We start from the raw sequence: 18,601 nt of genomic DNA on the forward strand, positions 1-18,601 counted from the left end.
GCTGCAGGCAGCAGAGTCGTGCTTGTGGCTGCCGGGGGGGCGACGCTCAGATCCTCCGACCCAAACAGGCGATAGTGTAGATATTTATTTCTCTGCATCACTTTTATTTCAAATGTTCACTATGAAAACCTCATGAAGAAACTGAACTGACTCTCTTATTACTTTTCAACTCATGTATAGAAATCTACTTCCTGTTGCTAACGCATTGCTGTGCCATAGCAACCAGCACTCCTACACCTGTTTGTATGTGAAGCCGATTGACTGGCTTTGGAATATATTTAAATTTAATGCATTTTTCTGTATTTTTTTCTCTTTTAATAAGTGGTGCTGTGTCTTTTATTACAGCCTCATGTCACCTTACACATAATACCAACAACAACAACAACAACAATAATAATAAAGAAGAAAGAGCTCTGGTATCAGTATCAGTATCGGCAGGTATCTGAATGGGATCGGAGCTGATAAACGTGGATCGGGTGTGAACCTCCTCCAGACCCTGACCGCATGCTCGACCCGCGTCATGCACAGACCGCCGCTGGACGTCCAATCGCTCCATCACAACGTCAACAACCAATCACACAGCATAAAGAAAAAACTGAAATCACGTGGCAGAGAAGAAAAGTGTGACGTCAGGCTGGTGGAGACAATAAAGATGCAAAAATCAAACCCAAAATAAAATCGGACAGAGAGATGCAGTGAAGCTGAGCAACAGAAACAATGCGACGTTTGATCTTCTTACCTCGATCATTATATGAAAGGCGTGCTGGTCCGAGAGGAGAGGCAGAAACACAGATTCACATCTGATTATTGATTCAAGACACTAAAACATCTTCATGCTGGAGGAACTCCAGCTGCTGCATGTGCACATGGTTATTATGGTTATTATGGTTATTATGGTCAAACATCCAGCTGCTCTGGACGGATGAGCATCAGGAAGTGATCAAAAACTAAACCTGATTACATCTGATCAATACAGATTCCTATTGATGACCTCACTGAGGTGTTATTTAACCGATATACTTTCCTTCTTTCATCATCAGTAACTGTATTGATGTGTGTTTACAACATGTAGGTGTGTGTGTGTATATTTTATTAGTAATTACTGTTTTCTATCTCTGTGGAAGTTTGTCTGAATGTGTAATATGAAGTATTGATCTGTGATGTTGGTCTGATCTCCACTTCCTGTCCACAGGTCATTGATCTGAACACCAGATCAGCCTGATCAGAGACGTTGAATCAAACCTTTTTAAACTCTTTCAAATGACGTCTTGATTTTAAACTCTGATACTTTTACAACGACAAATCTGTTTTTATAGTTTTCATTGAACAAAAGACGTCAAAGTTGTCGAAAGCTAAATGTTTCAAACACAAGCAGCTGAAGGAAACCTTGTTCTATAGAATATATGAGATTATAATGTTACTTTCAGACAGTTTGATGGTGTATCAGAGGGGGAGGAGCAGCGGAGTGTAGGTCAGTCTGATCAATAAGTGTTTGACGCTGCAGAAGCTTCATCGTGTCCTTTAATTAACTAATAACGGAGACTTGAAGTGGTTTGTGAGTTTAACTGACACGTTATATGTTAAAAGCTTTTAATGTTTCACCAGCAGTTTACGGGAAACATCCTTGAATGTTTAAGGCCTTTTAAGGTATAAATGAAAGAATGGCTTTCATGTTGCTTTGCTTGATTTTAAGCAGTTTTTACCTTTTAAAAAAAATCCTTAAATCTTGCAGATAATCCATAAAAATACAATTAATTAATCCTTAATTTTACCCCTGAGAAATGATCCATATCCCTTCATGTCTCCAAGAATTTGAACTTGTAAAAACTTAAATTAACAAATGATTTTAGCAGGTTTGTGACGTCACATGATGAATAAGTATTTAGGATAATTTAAAGGTATAATATGTAATTATTCCACATTAAAATGTCTAAAAACAACTAGACCTATGTTATATATGTTGTTGAGTTGTGTACTTACATTATCCCAAATGTTTCCAACAATGTTCAAACTCAGAGAAATCTGTAATTTAATCAAAGTAACGGACCGTTTCATTTGGTCGCCTGTCGATGGCGTCATACCTCCTCTACCAAAGAGTAAACACGCACCAGATGCATACGGCGGCGCTGTGTTTGTCCGCTACAATGGCGTCTACCAAAGAGTAACTTACACACATACAAGATAATACATCGGCGTTGTGGTTGTTCCACACAAACTGTTATAAATGGACTTTTATTCAGTTTTAAGACACATTTTCATGATAAATTTAGGTGGTTTTTAACTATATCTTTTAGCCGGAAGAAGGATTTTAGTCATTGGACGTCTGGATCTTAAATTATCAGAGAAATAAACTGGACAAACGTTAGCAGCAGCTCGGCTAACAGCCCCTCCAGGAAGTCTGGTGGTCACCAAACATCGTCGGAGAAATATTGATTTTTTTAGGTGAAACAACTTTATTCAGTGTTTTTACCTGTAATCTCCGGGTCTGTTTATTCTGGAGAGTAAAAACATCCTGAATGATGAACGCTGGAGTAATCCTATCCCGCTGAAACTGCTTATTTAACAACGAAGACAACAACTCCCATGATCCTTTGCTACTTCACACCGTCATCACACTCCGTCTGTTGTTATTGTTTTGATTGAGACGCCTAGCGGCTGAAATTACATATTGTGCGTTTAAGGTGTTATTAAGGGATTTTGGCTGCAGGTTAATGAGATTTTATTAACGATATTCTTACTCAGTATTCAGGTATTTAACAGATTTACTCAGATTTGGGACAAATTATTGGAAACATTCATGGATTGGAAATATGAAGGGCTTTTTAAAGGCTTTCTGCAGGACTTACAGGCTTCTTTAAGGGTAACAAACCCCTTAAAATGTACTAAACAGTAAGATAAGTACTTTAAAGTTAATTAATGATGACATATTAAGAGGTTGTTCTCGTGTTATTTATTATCGACTGTATATAAATATGGACGACGTGTCTCCACTTCCTGCCGCTATCCAAAAGTGAAGCCAAAATATCTGCTTTCTTGGGGCGGCCATCTTGCCTGTGTGACGTCATTGGGAGCAGTAGTTCGGCTAACACGGAGGGGGCGGGACTTATGGCCTATACTGCAGCAGCCAGCAGGGGGCGATCCAGATGTTTTGGCTTCGTGTCGTCCATCTTTGTAAACGGTCGATGGTTTTTACCCATTAAAAGCTTCAGCCAGTAACTTCTCCTATCAGCTGTTACTAATTAACCTTCATTCTGTGACACCACTGTTCAATCAGTAGGAACCAATCAGGTCCTTGAATGTTTTAAGCCTGTAACATTAGTGTGTGTGTGTGTGTGTGTGTGTCTCACCTGTGTGGGAACCAGTACAGGTGGGTAGGCCAGTTTGTGGTGTCGGTACATCCAGAAGGAGAAGAAGACGATGGCGGTGACGGCCATGATGGGAACCAGTGAGTACATCAGAGTGGTCAGCACTGGAGGCGGCGATGTCACCGGCTTGTTTGTCGCTACGGCAACAAACACAGAGACGAGAAATAAAGGTGAGTTTATGAAGCTACGATAACACAGAAAGCATCGTCGTCTTTGAGCACTTTCTTTTTTTTGCTAATAAAAAAATGAAAATTAAAATGTGACAAAAGTCATAATTTTATGAGAAAAAAACAATATTACAAAAATCTAAACGAACTTTTCTTTGGGGGTGGGGTCAAAATGGATTTATATGTTAGGTGTGTGTTGTTTAGTTGTTAAATAAAGATAAGAAAACTTCATTTTAATCATAATCAAAGTCGTAATATTTTAAGAAAAAATATCTGTATTTACTGTATAACTGTAGTTACTGTATATCTGTATTTACTGTATATCTGTATTTACTGTATTTACCGTATTTACTGTATTTACTGTATTTACTGTATATCTGTATTTACTGTATTTACTGTATATCTGTATTTACTGTATTTACCGTATTTACTGTATTTACTGTATATCTGTATTTACTGTATTTACTGTATATCTGTATTTACTGTATTTACCGTATTTACTGTATAACTGTATTTACTGTATATCTGTATTTACTGTATTTACTGTATATCTGTATTTACTGTATTTACTGTATTTACTGTATATCTGTATTTACTGTATTTACCGTATTTACTGTATATCTGTATTTACTGTATTTACCGTATTTACTGTATAACTGTATTTACTGTATATCTGTATTTACTGTATATCTGTATTTACTGTATTTACTGTATATCTGTATTTACTGTATTTACTGTATATCTGTATTTACCGTATTTACTGTATTTACTGTATTTACTGTATAACTGTATTTACTGTATAACTGTATATCTGTATTTACTGTATAACTATATCTGTATTTACTGTATTTACTGTATATCTGTATTTACCGTATTTACTGTATTTACTGTATTTACTGTATATCTGTATTTACTGTATAACTGTATTTACTGTATAACTGTATATCTGTATTTACTGTATAACTATATCTGTATTTACTGTATAACTGTATTTACTGTATATCTGTATTTACTGTATAACTGTATAACTGTATTTACTGTATTTACTGTATATCTGTATTTATTGTATATCTGTATTTACTGTATAACTGTATATCTGTATTTACTGTATAACTATATCTGTATTTACTGTATAACTGTATTTACTGTATATCTGTATTTACTGTATAACTGTATTTACTGTATTTACTGTATATCTGTATTTACTGTATAACTGTATTTACTGTATAACTGTATTTACTGTATTTACTGTATATCTGTATTTACTGTATATCTGTATTTACTGTATATCTGTATTTACTGTATAACTGTATAACTGTATTTACTGTATTTACTGTATAACTGTATTTACTGTATATCTGTATTTACTGTATTTACTGTATAACTGTATTTACTGTATATCTGTATTTACTGTATAACTGTATTTATTGTATAACTATATTTACTGTATTTACCGTATAACTGTATTTACCGTATTTACTGTATAACTGTATTTACTGTATTTACTGTATATCTGTATTTACTGTATAACTGTATTTACTGTATAACTGTATTTACTGTATATCTGTATAACTGTATTTACTGTATAACTGTATTTACCGTATTTACTGTATAACTGTATTTACCGTATTTACTGTATAACTGTATTTACTGTATATCTGTATTTACTGTATAACTGTATTTACCGTATTTACTGTATATCTGTATTTACTGTATAACTGTATTTACTGTATAACTGTATTTACCGTATTTACTGTATAACTGTATTTACTGTATATCTGTATTTACTGTATATCTGTATTTACTGTATAACTACTTACCGTATTTACTGTATATCTGTATTTACTGTATAACTGTATAACTGTATTTACTGTATATCTGTATTTACTGTATATCTGTATTTACTGTATAACTGTATATCTGTATTTACTGTATTTACTGTATATCTGTATAACTGTATTTACTGTATTTACCGTATTTACTGTATAACTGTATTTACTGTATATCTATTTACTGTATATCTGTATTTACTGTATAACTGTATTTACTGAATTTACCGCATTTACTGTATAACTGTATTTACCGTATTTACTATATAACTGTATTTACTGTATAACTGTATTTACCGTATTTACTGTATAACTGTATTTACTGTATAACTATTTACTGTATTTACTGTATATCTGTATTTACTGTATAACTGTATTTACTGTATATCTATTTACTGTATTTACTGGTTATCTGTATTTACTGTATATCTATTTACTGTATATCTGTATTTACTGTATAACTGTATTTACTGTATATCTATTTACTGTATATCTGTATTTACTGTATAACTGTATTTACTGTATATCTATTTACTGTATATCTGTATTTACTGTATTTACTGTATATCTATTTACTGTATAACTGTATTTACTGTATATCTGTATTTACTGTATTTACTGTATATCTATTTACTGTATAACTGTATTTACTGTATATCTATTTACTGTATATCTGTATTTACTGTATATCTATTTACTGTATAACTGTATTTACTGTATATCTGTATTTACTGTATTTACTGTATATCTACTGTATAACTGTATTTACTGTATATCTGTATTTACTGTATATCTGTATTTACTGTATAACTGTATTTACTGTATATCTGTATTTACTGTATTTACTGTATATCTGTATTTACTGTATAACTGTATTTACTGTATTTATTGTATATCTGTATTTACTGTATAACTATTTACTGTATATCTGTATTTACTGTATAACTGTATTTACTGTATATCTGTATTTACTGTATATCTGTATTTACTGTATAACTGTATATCTGTATTTACTGTATAACTGTATTTATTGTATAACTGCATTTGCTGTATATCTGTATTTACTGTATTTACTGTATATCTGTATTTACTGTATAACTGTATATCTGTATTTACTGTATAACTGTATTTACTGTATATCTGTATTTATTGTATAACTGTATTTACTGTATTTATTGTATTTACTGTATAACTGTATAACTGTATATATGTATTTACTGTATAACTGTATTTACTGTATATCTGTATTTACTGTATAACTGTATTTACTGTATTTATTGTATTTACTGTATAACTGTATTTACTGTATATCTGTATTTACTGTATATCTGTATTTACTGTATTTACTGTATATCTGTATTTACTGTATTTACTGTATATCTGTATTTACTGTATTTATTGTATTTACTGTATAACTGTATTTACTGTATATCTGTATTTACTGTATTTACTGTATTTACTGTATATCTGTATTTACTGTATAACTGTATTTACTGTATAACTGTATTTACTGTATATCTGTATTTACTGTATATCTGTATTTACTGTATTTACTGTATATCTGTATTTACTGTATTTACTGTATTTACTGTATATCTGTATTTACTGTATTTACTGTATTTACTGTATATCTGCAGTGTTTGTCATGTGAGAGGACATGCAGTCTGCAGTACAATGGTGTGAAGCAATTCAGGCTCTCTGTCCTGTTTTCTTTGGACAGACTGCTGAAAACTTTCAACTGTACATTCTGTCAGGAGAAATGGACGCAGGTACGTTGATCTTACTCGGTATCTGAGGCTGGTCGGGGCTGTAGAAGAACTTTTTGTTACACAAACTTCCTTCACAGCAGCAGAAGAAGACTTCAGGAGCATCTTTCTTCTCCACACACTCGCTCCTGTCAGGAGAAGAAGAACAAACGTCGTCACAGAGCTCATGAAGAAGAAGAAGAAGAGCTGGGTGAACGTCAACATGTCAGTACTTTTCATACTTCCTTTTTTAAGACATGTCAACAGATCTGTCTCCATGACAACTAAACAACTTCATCGGCTGAGGAAGACTGTCTGATCTGGTTGAAAGCTCTTGAAAAATAGCTAATAGAGTAGCCCTTGAGTTTGGATTGCTTTGTGACAACACAACACAATAATACACATGCAGGAAGCTAGGAAGAATAAACTTGGGAACATTTTAAATGTTTTAAATATGTTTGTCCACTAATAGTTAAATACTCTGTTCACCTTCATCACCACTGTCTCACTATCACTGTCTTCTCAAGTCTCATACAGTAAAAAAAAAAACAGCAGAAACTGAACTTTCAGACTGACATCAGTGAGCAGCGGTCAGTACAGGTGAGGTAAAGACAAACGTATTGATCGTATTGGTGTGATCGGCTCCTCCTGCTGCAGCTTGAAACACGTCAGAGCTGCAGGTAAACGAGTTCAGCGACACGCAGAGACACGAGCTGACAGGAAACCAGAAACATGCCGTCACGCTACAACACACTGTGTGTGTGTGTGTGTGTGTGTGTGTGTGTGTGTGTGTGTGTGTGTTATGTTGCAATAAAAGTTTGAAAGTCTTTTTCAGAACGGAGGGTTTGTCGTCTATCAGTGTTACCAGTCCAGTCTGGTATTTGGCTTGATATCAAACTGGTTTGAGTGTGTTCCCGTCGGCTCAACCCTGCTGCTGCTCACCTGTCGTAACAGTTGACGTCGTCCAACCAGCACCCCTGTTTCACCACCTGCACGACTCCTGACACGTTCTTCCAGGTGGCAAAGCAGTGCAGCCTCTTGTCCTTCTCCCCGTAGCAGGGCTCCACCCCGCTGAGGTTCCCCCGACTCTCCAACACCGAAGAGGAGGAGGAGGAGGAGGAGGAAGAAGGGTTGTAGTTGTAGTGGACACACTCCTGAGTCTCTGAGCGTCCCAGGATGGCACCTGAGAAGCAGAGAGGAGAAATTAAAAGGTTTCACACAGAGTGAATTCATTAGGAAAACTGAGCACCATGTATCAATAACTCAATGATCAAAATAACTGCTGATTAATGTTCTGGCAGCTGTGATAATGCGGGAGGAGAAAGCTGATGTTTACTGGAGGACTTCCTGCTGCAGCCTGTTTGTTGTGAAAACATCTGAGCGTGCTCAGAACAGCCCCCCCCCCCCCCCCCCCCCCCCCCCCCCCCCCCCCCCCCCCCCGCATGAAGGTCACCTGACAGGTGTCACTTCCAGCCAATCAGCAGCTCCCTCCAGCTGTGACGCCGACGTGTCGACTGGAAGCAGACGAGCTACTGAACGGACTCTGAGCTGCTGCTGCTTCTCAAGTCAAAACTCAACTTTGACTTGTCATCGTCTGTGTCTGCGGCTCAGTGATGTATCGATCAGAAACAATCAATAAATCACTGAGGTTTCTACACTGTCGCACTCAGCACACGATCAATACGTCTCATTGATCATCGTTATCGACACACGTTAGTTCATGATGCTTCTGATCAGATTCTCTATTTATTGATGGAATATTTTGTAGTTTTGGCAAAAGACACTGAGATATTGACACCAGATCAATCAATAACAAGATGATTCAAACAAGTCTTATCAATGATTTTCTGGATTCATTCATAACGTCATGAATCTCCTGAAGGACATGTGACTTTTATCTTCACAGCCCAGACGCCTTGAAAACTGATTAAACCATTGATCGATTTAGAACTGTATTAATATCGAACAGTCACTTTGAGTCCAAGTTTGTTCACTGTGAACATTTTCTGGTTTCTTTAGTCTCTGTGACAGTAAACTGAACATCTCGTCTTTACATTGTTCACCATTGTCTGACATTTTATAGATCAACTAAGGCCCTGAATCGATTGATTATTTCTGTGAGGACTAATCGCTGCAGCTCTGCTCTAAATATCTGTGGATGTGTACCGACTGTTGTTGCAGGACACACAAAACCTCTCAGATCAAAGAGTCACCTGTCAGCAAACACCACACCAACACCTGAACCTCCACACACACACACACACACACACACACACACACACACACACGCAGCAGGAGGGCTGATGGACAACATGAAGCTGTTCATTCTCATCCAGATGTGTTCACTGCAGCAGCAGCAGCAGCAGCAGCAGCAGCAGCAGCATGTGTCCAGATGTTCTTGTGACACTGTGCTGCTAACATCACCTCCTGAGTGTAAACAGCTTCCTGTCTGAGGTGTGACAGCAGTTGTGTGTAAACAGATGATGACGTACATGAAGCGTCTCTGTACTAAAGGACGGGATCTCTGTCTCTGCAGCTGTGTGACTATAGAAGCTAATATATTGATAGTTTCAGTAGTTGAGCAGGTTCCAGCCTGTCCAGCTGAGTATCTCTGAGTGTGTGAACCTTTACTCAGATAAAATAGTTGTGACTGAAGCTGTGATGTTCTGCAACTAGAGACCAGCTGACTGCAGATATATCAGCCTATATGTCAGCTGCTAAACTACAGTACATTACAGTTTGTCTAAAGCTGCAACGATTAGTCCTTTAATCAATAGTTGCCAACTTTTAAAGCTGCAGTGCGGGACTGTTGTCTCCCCCTTCTGGCCGTGAGAGTAATTACAAAAACACTGGACACAAGCTAGCTGACTCCGCCGCTACTGCTGCCGCCGTGAAACGCTGGAGACACTGTTCAAAACCAGCGAAATAACTTATTTCACTATCAGAATATGATCCTGTCAGTCCGACAACATTCTGTTAGTCTAGAAGAGCTGCAGGAGTCAATGATTTCATCAACAATTTAATGACATTTACGACAAATAATCGATGAATTAAGAGGAGAATTGACAGATGTTTATTATTATATATATATATATATATGACATCATTAGATTATTAATAGTGAAGCATCAGTGTTAGAGCAGCATGTTACTGTTGTAGCTGCTGGAGGTGGAGCTAGTTTACACTACTTTATATACAGTTAGCTAGTTTAGTCCAGTGGTTCCCAACCTAGGGGTCGGGCCCCTCCAAAGGGTCAGCAGATAAATCTGAGGGGTGGTGAGATGATTAATGGGAGAGGAAAGAAGAAAAAACAAAGTTCTGATACACAAATCTGTTTTCAGTTTTTGGACTTTTTCTCTAATCTTTGATTTTTGCTGAAATATTGGATCATTTGAACATTTATTGAAATGAAAGCATGTGAGAAGTTTAGAGGGAAAAATCACTATTTGGTGGAGCTGTTAACAACTCATAGACATGTGAAATGTGACCCCGACTACACACTGCTTTTTGTAAGACGTCAAAAGACAAAAAGGTTGGAAACCACTGGTTTCATCTTTAACAATGTGTTGTATTTTAAAAGCTTGTTATATTATCCATTGTGTCAAATCTTCATCTGAAAAGTAACTAAAGCTGTCAAATAAATGTAGTGGAGTAGAAAGTACAATATTTCCCTCTGAAATGTAGAAAGTAGCATCACATGGAAATACTCAAGTAAAGTACAAGTACCTCTAACTGTACTGAAGTACTTGAGTAAATATATTTAGTTACTTCCATCGCTGCTACTGAATATCTTTGGACAAAATGAACAATCTGAAAACGTCACCTCGGGCTGTAGAAAGCTGTGTGACATTTTTAAATACTAATTAGTCATTAATGTGGAGCGTAGTGGACTCAGTGATGACAGGCTCTGTGTGGTTACTATGGTGGACTCAACTGCACCTGTATGTACAGTGTGTCCTGACAGGTATGAGCTGTGTGACGGCTGCAGACTCACCTGAGGAGCAGGAGATGAGGAAAACACTGAAGGCCAGTTTGGTCGCTGATCCCATTGTGGATCCAAAGATAAAAATCCTTAATTTGAGTTATAATCCCAAAGCGAAGACACGGCAGGATTAGCGTCCCTTTAACCCAGCGATGGCTCTGCTGCTTACAGCCGACTCTGAGCGCCTGCACCATGGAGCAGGACGGAGCTTTGTCCCGGTTCAAACATCCAGTTCAGTCCTGAACTCACCACGTAACATGTGAGGACTCTGACAGAATCCTCCACCGTGAAACCAAGTAAATCCTGAACACGGAGCTGTAGATATAAGCCGTTTATCAGAGAGCAGGCCTGGTTAAGAGACGGGGATCAGCTAGCAGGCTTCACCTACAACAACCATTAAACATCATCCGACTCTCAGGTATCTTCCCCGGGATCAGAGGCTGCTCGACAGGCCGACTCTCAGGTATCCTCCCCGGGATCAGAGGCAGCTGGACCGGCCGACTCTCAGGTATCTTCCCCGGGATCAGAGGCAGCTCGACAGGCCGACCCTCAGGTATCTTCCCCGGGATCGGAGGCAGATGGACAGGCCGACTCTCAGGTAGAGTAAAGTCACTGACAGCTGTGCAGCCGGCATGAGACGGTCAAACTAGGGGCGATAGCGAACAGAAAAACAGTCTTCTTCTCCGGCTTTATCGAGGACATTTTCATCGATTCAACTGTTAGTGTATTTCCAGAGCACGAATGACAGTGGGATTAAGTGGAGCTCCAGCCACAGCTAGCTGCTGGTAAAGTCGCTCCAAATTCCTCCTCTTAGTTACAAAACCTGCCTCCTTTTCTCTAAGCTGACCCCGACTGTTCACGACATGTTATCGAACAAAAAAAGCAGCTAGCATGGTGGTGTGATCCGGGATCAGAGTCCACACGCTCCCGGTGAAACAAAGTGTTATCGACTGAAACTTCAACCCCGAATCCGCCGCTCACGAACTCTGCCCGGGCACTGACAGCTGGCTGGCCCGGCTAGCCGTTAGCTTAGCTCCGCGGAGAGCAGCCCGACTGGTCGGACGGGAGCGAATTCCCGAGCTGGACACCGAGGAAGGAAACCCGCAGGCCGCGTACACATCCAGCAGCTCCCCCTCAGCGAGAGAGCGGATCCGTCCTGTAAATGATCCCGGACTGAATGAAAATAAACACCCGAGGTTTGTTCTTCCTGCTGCGGGTCCTTTGCGTCTTCACTTCCACTCTCTCCCAGGCAAGATGGCCGCCTCGCTCAGATTATTTTTGTTTTTTTTTTCACCTCCTTCCATAGAATCTGGATGCTGTGACTGACACCGGCAGTGGCCAATAGGATGTGTAGAAGGAGGTCAGCCCGTATTCCTCCACCAATCATGTGCGGTCTCGCGACACAGGACGGCTGGAATGACAGAGAAGTACCCGCCCCCTGCAGGGAGAGTGGCGGGACGTCAGAGCCGCGGTTTACTGACAACATGGAGGAGCAGGACGGACCGCACCGCGGAGGGTAATCATAATTAATACATAATCAATACTATAATCAATACATAATCAATACATAATAAATAATTAATAGAATAACTAATACATAGTCAATACTATAATCAATACATAATCAATACATAATACTGTTGGCCAATAATTTTAACGTGCCTTTAAAATGTAAAGTCATTTTAAAGACAACAGGCCACAAACATCTCTTAGCTAACAAGATCCAGGCTGTAAATCTGATTCATCTTCTCTTCACGTCCAATAAGAGGATTGAACATAAAGCCTTAAACTCTCCACATGTCTGCAGAGAAAGTTCAAATCTACATGACATGAGATTGACCTGGATTCGATCGGTGATGGGTGTCCCAGTTACAGATCAATTCTGACCCATCATATATAATCCCTTTGCTATAATCCAGCACTAATCTGTAGTAACGCTGTGTTCACTGCTGCTCAGTCGCTCATCTGTCCAATAGGAACATAGAAACAGCTTCTTTTTGTTTGTTTGGTGGCGTTGCTGCTGCCGCTGCTCTGCCGCTGCTGCTGCTCTGCTACTGCTGCTGCTCTGCCACTGCTCTGCTGCTGCTCTGCTGCTGCTCTGCTGCTGCTGCTGCTCTGCCACTGCTCTGCTGCTGCTCTGCTGCTGCTCTGCTGCCGCTGCTGCTCTGCCGCTGCTCTGCTGCCGCTGCTGCTCTGCCGCTGCTGCTGCTCTGCTACTGCTGCTGCTCTGCCACTGCTCTGCCACTGCTCTGCTGCTGCTCTGCTGCTGCCGCTGCTGCTCTGCTACTGCTGCTGCTCTGCCACTGCTCTGCTGCTGCTCTGCTGCTGCCGCTGCTGCTCTGCTACTGCTGCTGCTCTGCTACTGCTGCTGCTCTGCCACTGCTCTGCTACTGCTGCTGCCGCTGCTGCTGTTCTGCTACTGCTGCTGCTCTGCCACTGCTCTGCTGCTGCTCTGCTGCTGCCGCTGCTGCTCTGCTACTGCTGCTGCTCTGCCACTGCTCTGCTGCTGCTCTGCTGCTGCCGCTGCTGCTCTGCTACTGCTGCTGCTCTGCTACTGCTGCTGCTCTGCCTCTGCTCTGCTGCTGCTCTGCTGCTGCCGCTGCTGCTCTGCTACTGCTGCTGCTCTACTACTGCTGCTGCTCTGCCACTGCTCTGCTACTGCTGCTGCTCTGCCACTGCTCTGCTGCTGCTCTGCTGCTGCCGCTGCTGCTCTGCTACTGCTGCTGCTCTGCTACTGCTGCTGCTCTGCCACTGCTCTGCTACTGCTGCTGCCGCTGCTGCTGCTCTGCTGCTGGAACTTTTCACTGGAGGTGTTTTGGATTAAAAATACAGCATCATCCACACACATCAGCTCTGCACAAAGTTTTTACACTGAAGCATCTTCCAGCTTGCTGGTGTCTCAGGATGAATGGAGGTAGGAAACTCACAACAATAAGTAAAAATACTTGTGAATTAGATTTACACAGCTGCTGTCAGATGATGTAAAGTGACTGAGAGTTGAATAAAGGAATAAAACTACACATGAACTTAAAGACTGATACGTTTGTCATTTATGCATTCACATTGGATGGGATCAGAAAGATTATTTACCTCAAATTACTTGTTTTGTGAAAGAAGTTATTCACTTTATTATCATAACAGGTTAAAAAGTGTTCATTATTCATTAAAAATATTTCTATTTAATTTTTGTAACATAGTGGGAAAAATCTGAGCATACATTTATAAATTAGAAATTAAGACTACAACCTGCAAGATAAAACTTTTTAAAAAGCCAAAAGAAGCAAATGGATGGAAGGGAGGGAGCGTTTTGTCCTTTGAGCCACTGAAAGAATTCTGAGGACTCTAAAGGAAGTGACATACCTGACTTCTGGGAACCTTAAAGGAAATGGCTAACCTGACTTCTGGGGACCTTAAAGGAAGTGACACACCCAACTTCTGGGGAACCATGGATGTATTATAAGAGTTGGATACAGGACCTAAAGATAGTACTTATTCAGTCCAATAAGAAGTTCTCACCTGGTGCATACACCAAGAAAGTTTCTAGTTTCCCGATTTACTTCTGTGGGTATGCGGCCCACTAAATATGTGCAGTGGTGTTTCTCTGGCCATGAGTTCCCACTCAGCCCATAGACTTTACATTGTGGTGGTGCTGCAGATTTTTATATCACTTTTCTTGGCTCGAGGAAAGTTTTACAAACATAAAAGGATAAAATAAGTCATAATAGAAAGAGTCATAATTAACCTTGTTTGCAGTTTAAGGCGTCTGCTCAACACTTTTACAGACGTCTCTTTTACAGTGGTGGTCTATGGGGAAAATGCTTTTTGAGCCGCAGGGGAATTTGTTGCTGCAATACCATGAGTGGCTGCTGGGAAAAATTGGCTGCAAGGCTGAGCGGCGGTACCATATCCAGCTCTTATAATACATCCATGTGGGGAAACTAAAGGAAGTGACCCTTCTCTCTTCCTATTGGCTCACAGATCTGGGGTACAGTTTGTTCCTACAGGTCAGTATCTGTACTAAAGATCATGATGTGTTCTGTTGAACATGTAGGACGTGTCCGTGTCCTGTGGTTGAACATGTTGGACGTGTTCGTGTAATGTGGTTGAACATGTTGGACGTGTTCGTGTCCAGTGGTTGGACATGTTGGACATGTCCATGTCCTGTGGTTGGACATGTTGGACGTGTCCGTGTGCAGTGGTTGGACATGTTGGACGTGTCCGTGTCCTGTGGTTGAAGATGTTGGACGTGTTCGTGTAATGTGGTTGAACATGTTGGACGTGTCCGTGTCCAGTGGTTGGACATGTTGGACGTGTTCGTGTCCAGTGGTTGGACATGTTGGACATGTCCGTGTCCTGTGGTTGGACATGTTGGACGTGTTCGTGTAATGTGGTTGAACATGTTGGACGTGTTCGTGTCCAGTGGTTGGACATGTTGGACATGTCCATGTCCTGTGGTTGGACATGTTGGACGTGTCCGTGTGCAGTGGTTGGACATGTTGGACGTGTCCGTGTCCTGTGGTTGAAGATGTTGGACGTGTTCGTGTAATGTGGTTGAACATGTTGGACGTGTCCGTGTCCAGTGGTTGGACATGTTGGACATGTCCGTGTCCAGTGGTTGGACATGTTGGACATGTCCGTGTCCCGTGGTTGGACATGTTGGACGTGTCTGTGTCCTGTGGTTGAAGATGTTGGACATGTTCGTGTAATGTGGTTGAACATGTTGGACGTGTTCGTGTCCAGTGGTTGGACATGTTGGACGTGTCTGTGTGCAGTGGTTGGACATGTTGGACATGTCCGTGTCCTGTGGTTGAATATGTTGGACGTGTTCTGTAATGTGGTTGAACATGTAGGACGTGTCCGTGTCCTGTGGTTGAACATGTTGGACGTGTTCATGTCCAGTGGTTGAACATGTTGGACGTGTCCGTGTGCAGTGGTTGAACATGTTGAACATGTCCGTGTCCAGTGGTTGGACATGTTGGACGTGTCCATGTGCTGTGGTTGAACATGTTGGACATGTTGGACGTGTCCGTGTCCTGTGGTTGGACATGTTGGACGTGTCCGTGTCCTGTGGTTGAACATGTAGGACGTGTCTATGTGCAGTGGTCGGACATGTTGGACGTGTCCGTGTGCTGTGGTTGAACATGTTGGACATGTTGAACGTGTCCGTGTGCAGTGGTCGGACATGTTGGACGTGTCCGTGTCCTGTGGTTGAACATGTTGGACGTGTCCGTGTCCTGTGGTTGAACATTAGGACGTGTCTATGTGCAGTGGTTGGACATGTTGAACGTGTCCATGTCCTGTGGTTGAACATGTTGGACGTGTCCGTGTCCTGTGGTTGAACATGTTGGACGTGTCCGTGTCCTGTGGTTGAACATGTTGGACGTGTCCGTGTGCAGTGGTTGAACATGTTGGACGTGTCCGTGTGCAGTGGTTGGACATGTTGGACGTGTCCGTGTGCTGTGTTGCATGTGGGCGTTCAGTAGGAGGATTTATGAAGCGACTCATTATTCTGCTGACAGCGTCCTCTGGGACATGCAGCCTTTGTGTTCCTGCAGCGTGGAAATACCTCGGCTGCTCGGCATTCCTCAGCTCATTAACTTTTAATCAAAGATCTAAAAGTGACGGAGCGGTGAGATGACCCCGCTGAGGTCGGAGTGAGTGGTCGGGTGGATGTCAGGAGGACAGCGCTGCATCTGTCGCAGCGTGTCATTGCTGTCAGACCGCCGACCTTCAGCCCACATACATGAAGCTCTGCTGTCCCACATGACCAAACCTGACGCTCCTCCTCACACTCTCACTCATGCTGCTGTTGGCTGAAAGACGCTGTATTATTCTGTTCATTCATGTGTTCAATAATGATCATAAGATGATAACTGGAATTAGACCATGGTCTGGGTGAATACTCGATTCTGATTGGCTGCAGGGTGTCCATTAATTCCTAATAATGGACACCCTGATATGAAAAAAAAGTTACATTTTGAGACAATATAATTATATAAACAAATTATCATAAGATAATTTTATGATGAAATGTCATTATGAGATAAAATTGTAATTTTTTGAAAAAATACTGACTTTATGAAATAACTTCAAAATCCTGTCAGAAAACATCATTCTGTTAAAAGATAATGTGAGTTTATAAGAAAGGTCATTATACTGTGAGACAAAGTCAGAACTTTGAGCATTTTGATAAAGATAAGTATGAGATAATAATCGATTTTAAGGCAAAATGTAAAAGTTGTCTGCTGTCCAGTAAACAGATGAACAAATAAACAACATTAAAAAGCAGATATATAATATAAGAACGTTTTTGATTTCTGTGAGACTTTGTGCTGTTTGTGACCTCAGTGAGTGAACATGGAGCGTGCTCTGTGCAGTGTTAACCACATGTTAAACACAGGCTATGATTAGCCTCCGCGCTGTTTGCTGTTACATAACGCTCCTACAGAACACATCAGGCTGCTGAGAGGACCTGAGGGACGTCTTCTCCTCCAGCAGCCGCTGCTTCAGGCCGGATTACAGGAATAACTTTAAAATGAAGCCGGGAGGACACAATGTTCTATTATGTAACTCACAGCTCCTCCAGATCACTGTGATTCACAGCTGCTTTGATCAATACTTTATATCAACACTGTGTAATGTTCAAGTGTATCTGGTGACTTTTTATTCTCTTTTAGCTCCAAGTTTTGGTTCTGCAGAACATTTCCTGTCCGGTGGATCTGAACCTGACAGACCTGGTGGATTCATGACTGAAACTGTGTGTGCGCACAAAGCCAGGCGCAATGCTTTCATCAGATTTATAAAGCTGTGCGTTTATGGTTCTGTTTCATAAATCTCAGTCATGGAGGAACTGGGCTGCACCACCAGTGTATGAATGTGTGTGTTAATGTGCTTTGAGTGGTCGGAGGAAAGCCGCCATATAAGTATATAAGTGCAGTCCATTTACATGCACAAGCCTCATTTCCACTTCAACAGTTCTCCATAGATGGAGGAAGACATGCCGCCCGCTCCACCCGTCTCTACACCTGTCAATGAACCGAAGGGGAAGAAGCCGGCGAGGTTGTGCAGCAGCAGAACAGCTGACATCACACACAGCTGTGCAGCTGTTTCTAGAGTTCATATCATTAATTCATCACATGGACTGTAAACCATCATCACACATGTGATCGACGGTAGCGCTCACATCTAAACCGACTTCACAAGGTCTGACACAGCTGAGGATACAATAACGAGAACATTAACAGCAAAATAAACTGTTGACTTTTATGTCAATTTAAATTAATTAATAATGATCGACATTTCACTGATCTCAGTGCAGCTGTTTATGAAGCTAAACAAACAATGTTTTACTAAAAGATTCTGTCAGCTCATATTTCATCTCATCAGCCTGCATGTTTTATCTCCTCTAACACTCCTGATTCTAATTATTAACTCTGTCAAACCCTCGACGAGCTTCAGCTGCTTGATAAAGAGTTAATAATTAGAGTCAGGTGTGTTAGAGTGAGGAGATAAA

General features: G+C 40.6%; 1 protein-coding gene and 1 long non-coding RNA gene across 2 annotated transcripts in view; one reads left to right on the forward strand and one right to left on the reverse strand.

Moving 5' to 3' along the window:
* Positions 1 to 11,600, reverse strand: part of acvr2aa (activin A receptor type 2Aa) — a 20,974-nt gene extending 9,374 nt beyond the window's left edge. Inside the window, exons 1-4 of the mRNA XM_044366463.1 lie at positions 11,101 to 11,600; positions 8,049 to 8,289; positions 7,146 to 7,255; positions 3,348 to 3,502 (exon numbers count right to left, since the gene is read on the reverse strand). Of these exons, the coding sequence (XP_044222398.1) occupies positions 3,348 to 3,502; positions 7,146 to 7,255; positions 8,049 to 8,289; positions 11,101 to 11,155 (561 nt within the window). The 5' untranslated portion in view covers positions 11,156 to 11,600. The remainder of the gene's footprint in view (positions 1 to 3,347; positions 3,503 to 7,145; positions 7,256 to 8,048; positions 8,290 to 11,100) is intronic.
* On the forward strand, positions 11,457 to 12,255 carry LOC122992617. Its single transcript, XR_006406081.1, has 2 exons — positions 11,457 to 11,506; positions 11,597 to 12,255. It is a non-coding gene; the product is annotated as an uncharacterized LOC122992617 (long non-coding RNA).
* The last annotated feature ends 6,346 nt before the right edge of the window (positions 12,256 to 18,601 follow it).

Source organism: Thunnus albacares, chromosome 11 (assembly GCF_914725855.1).
Source record: "Thunnus albacares chromosome 11, fThuAlb1.1, whole genome shotgun sequence".
Lineage (NCBI taxonomy): Eukaryota > Metazoa > Chordata > Actinopteri > Scombriformes > Scombridae > Thunnus > Thunnus albacares.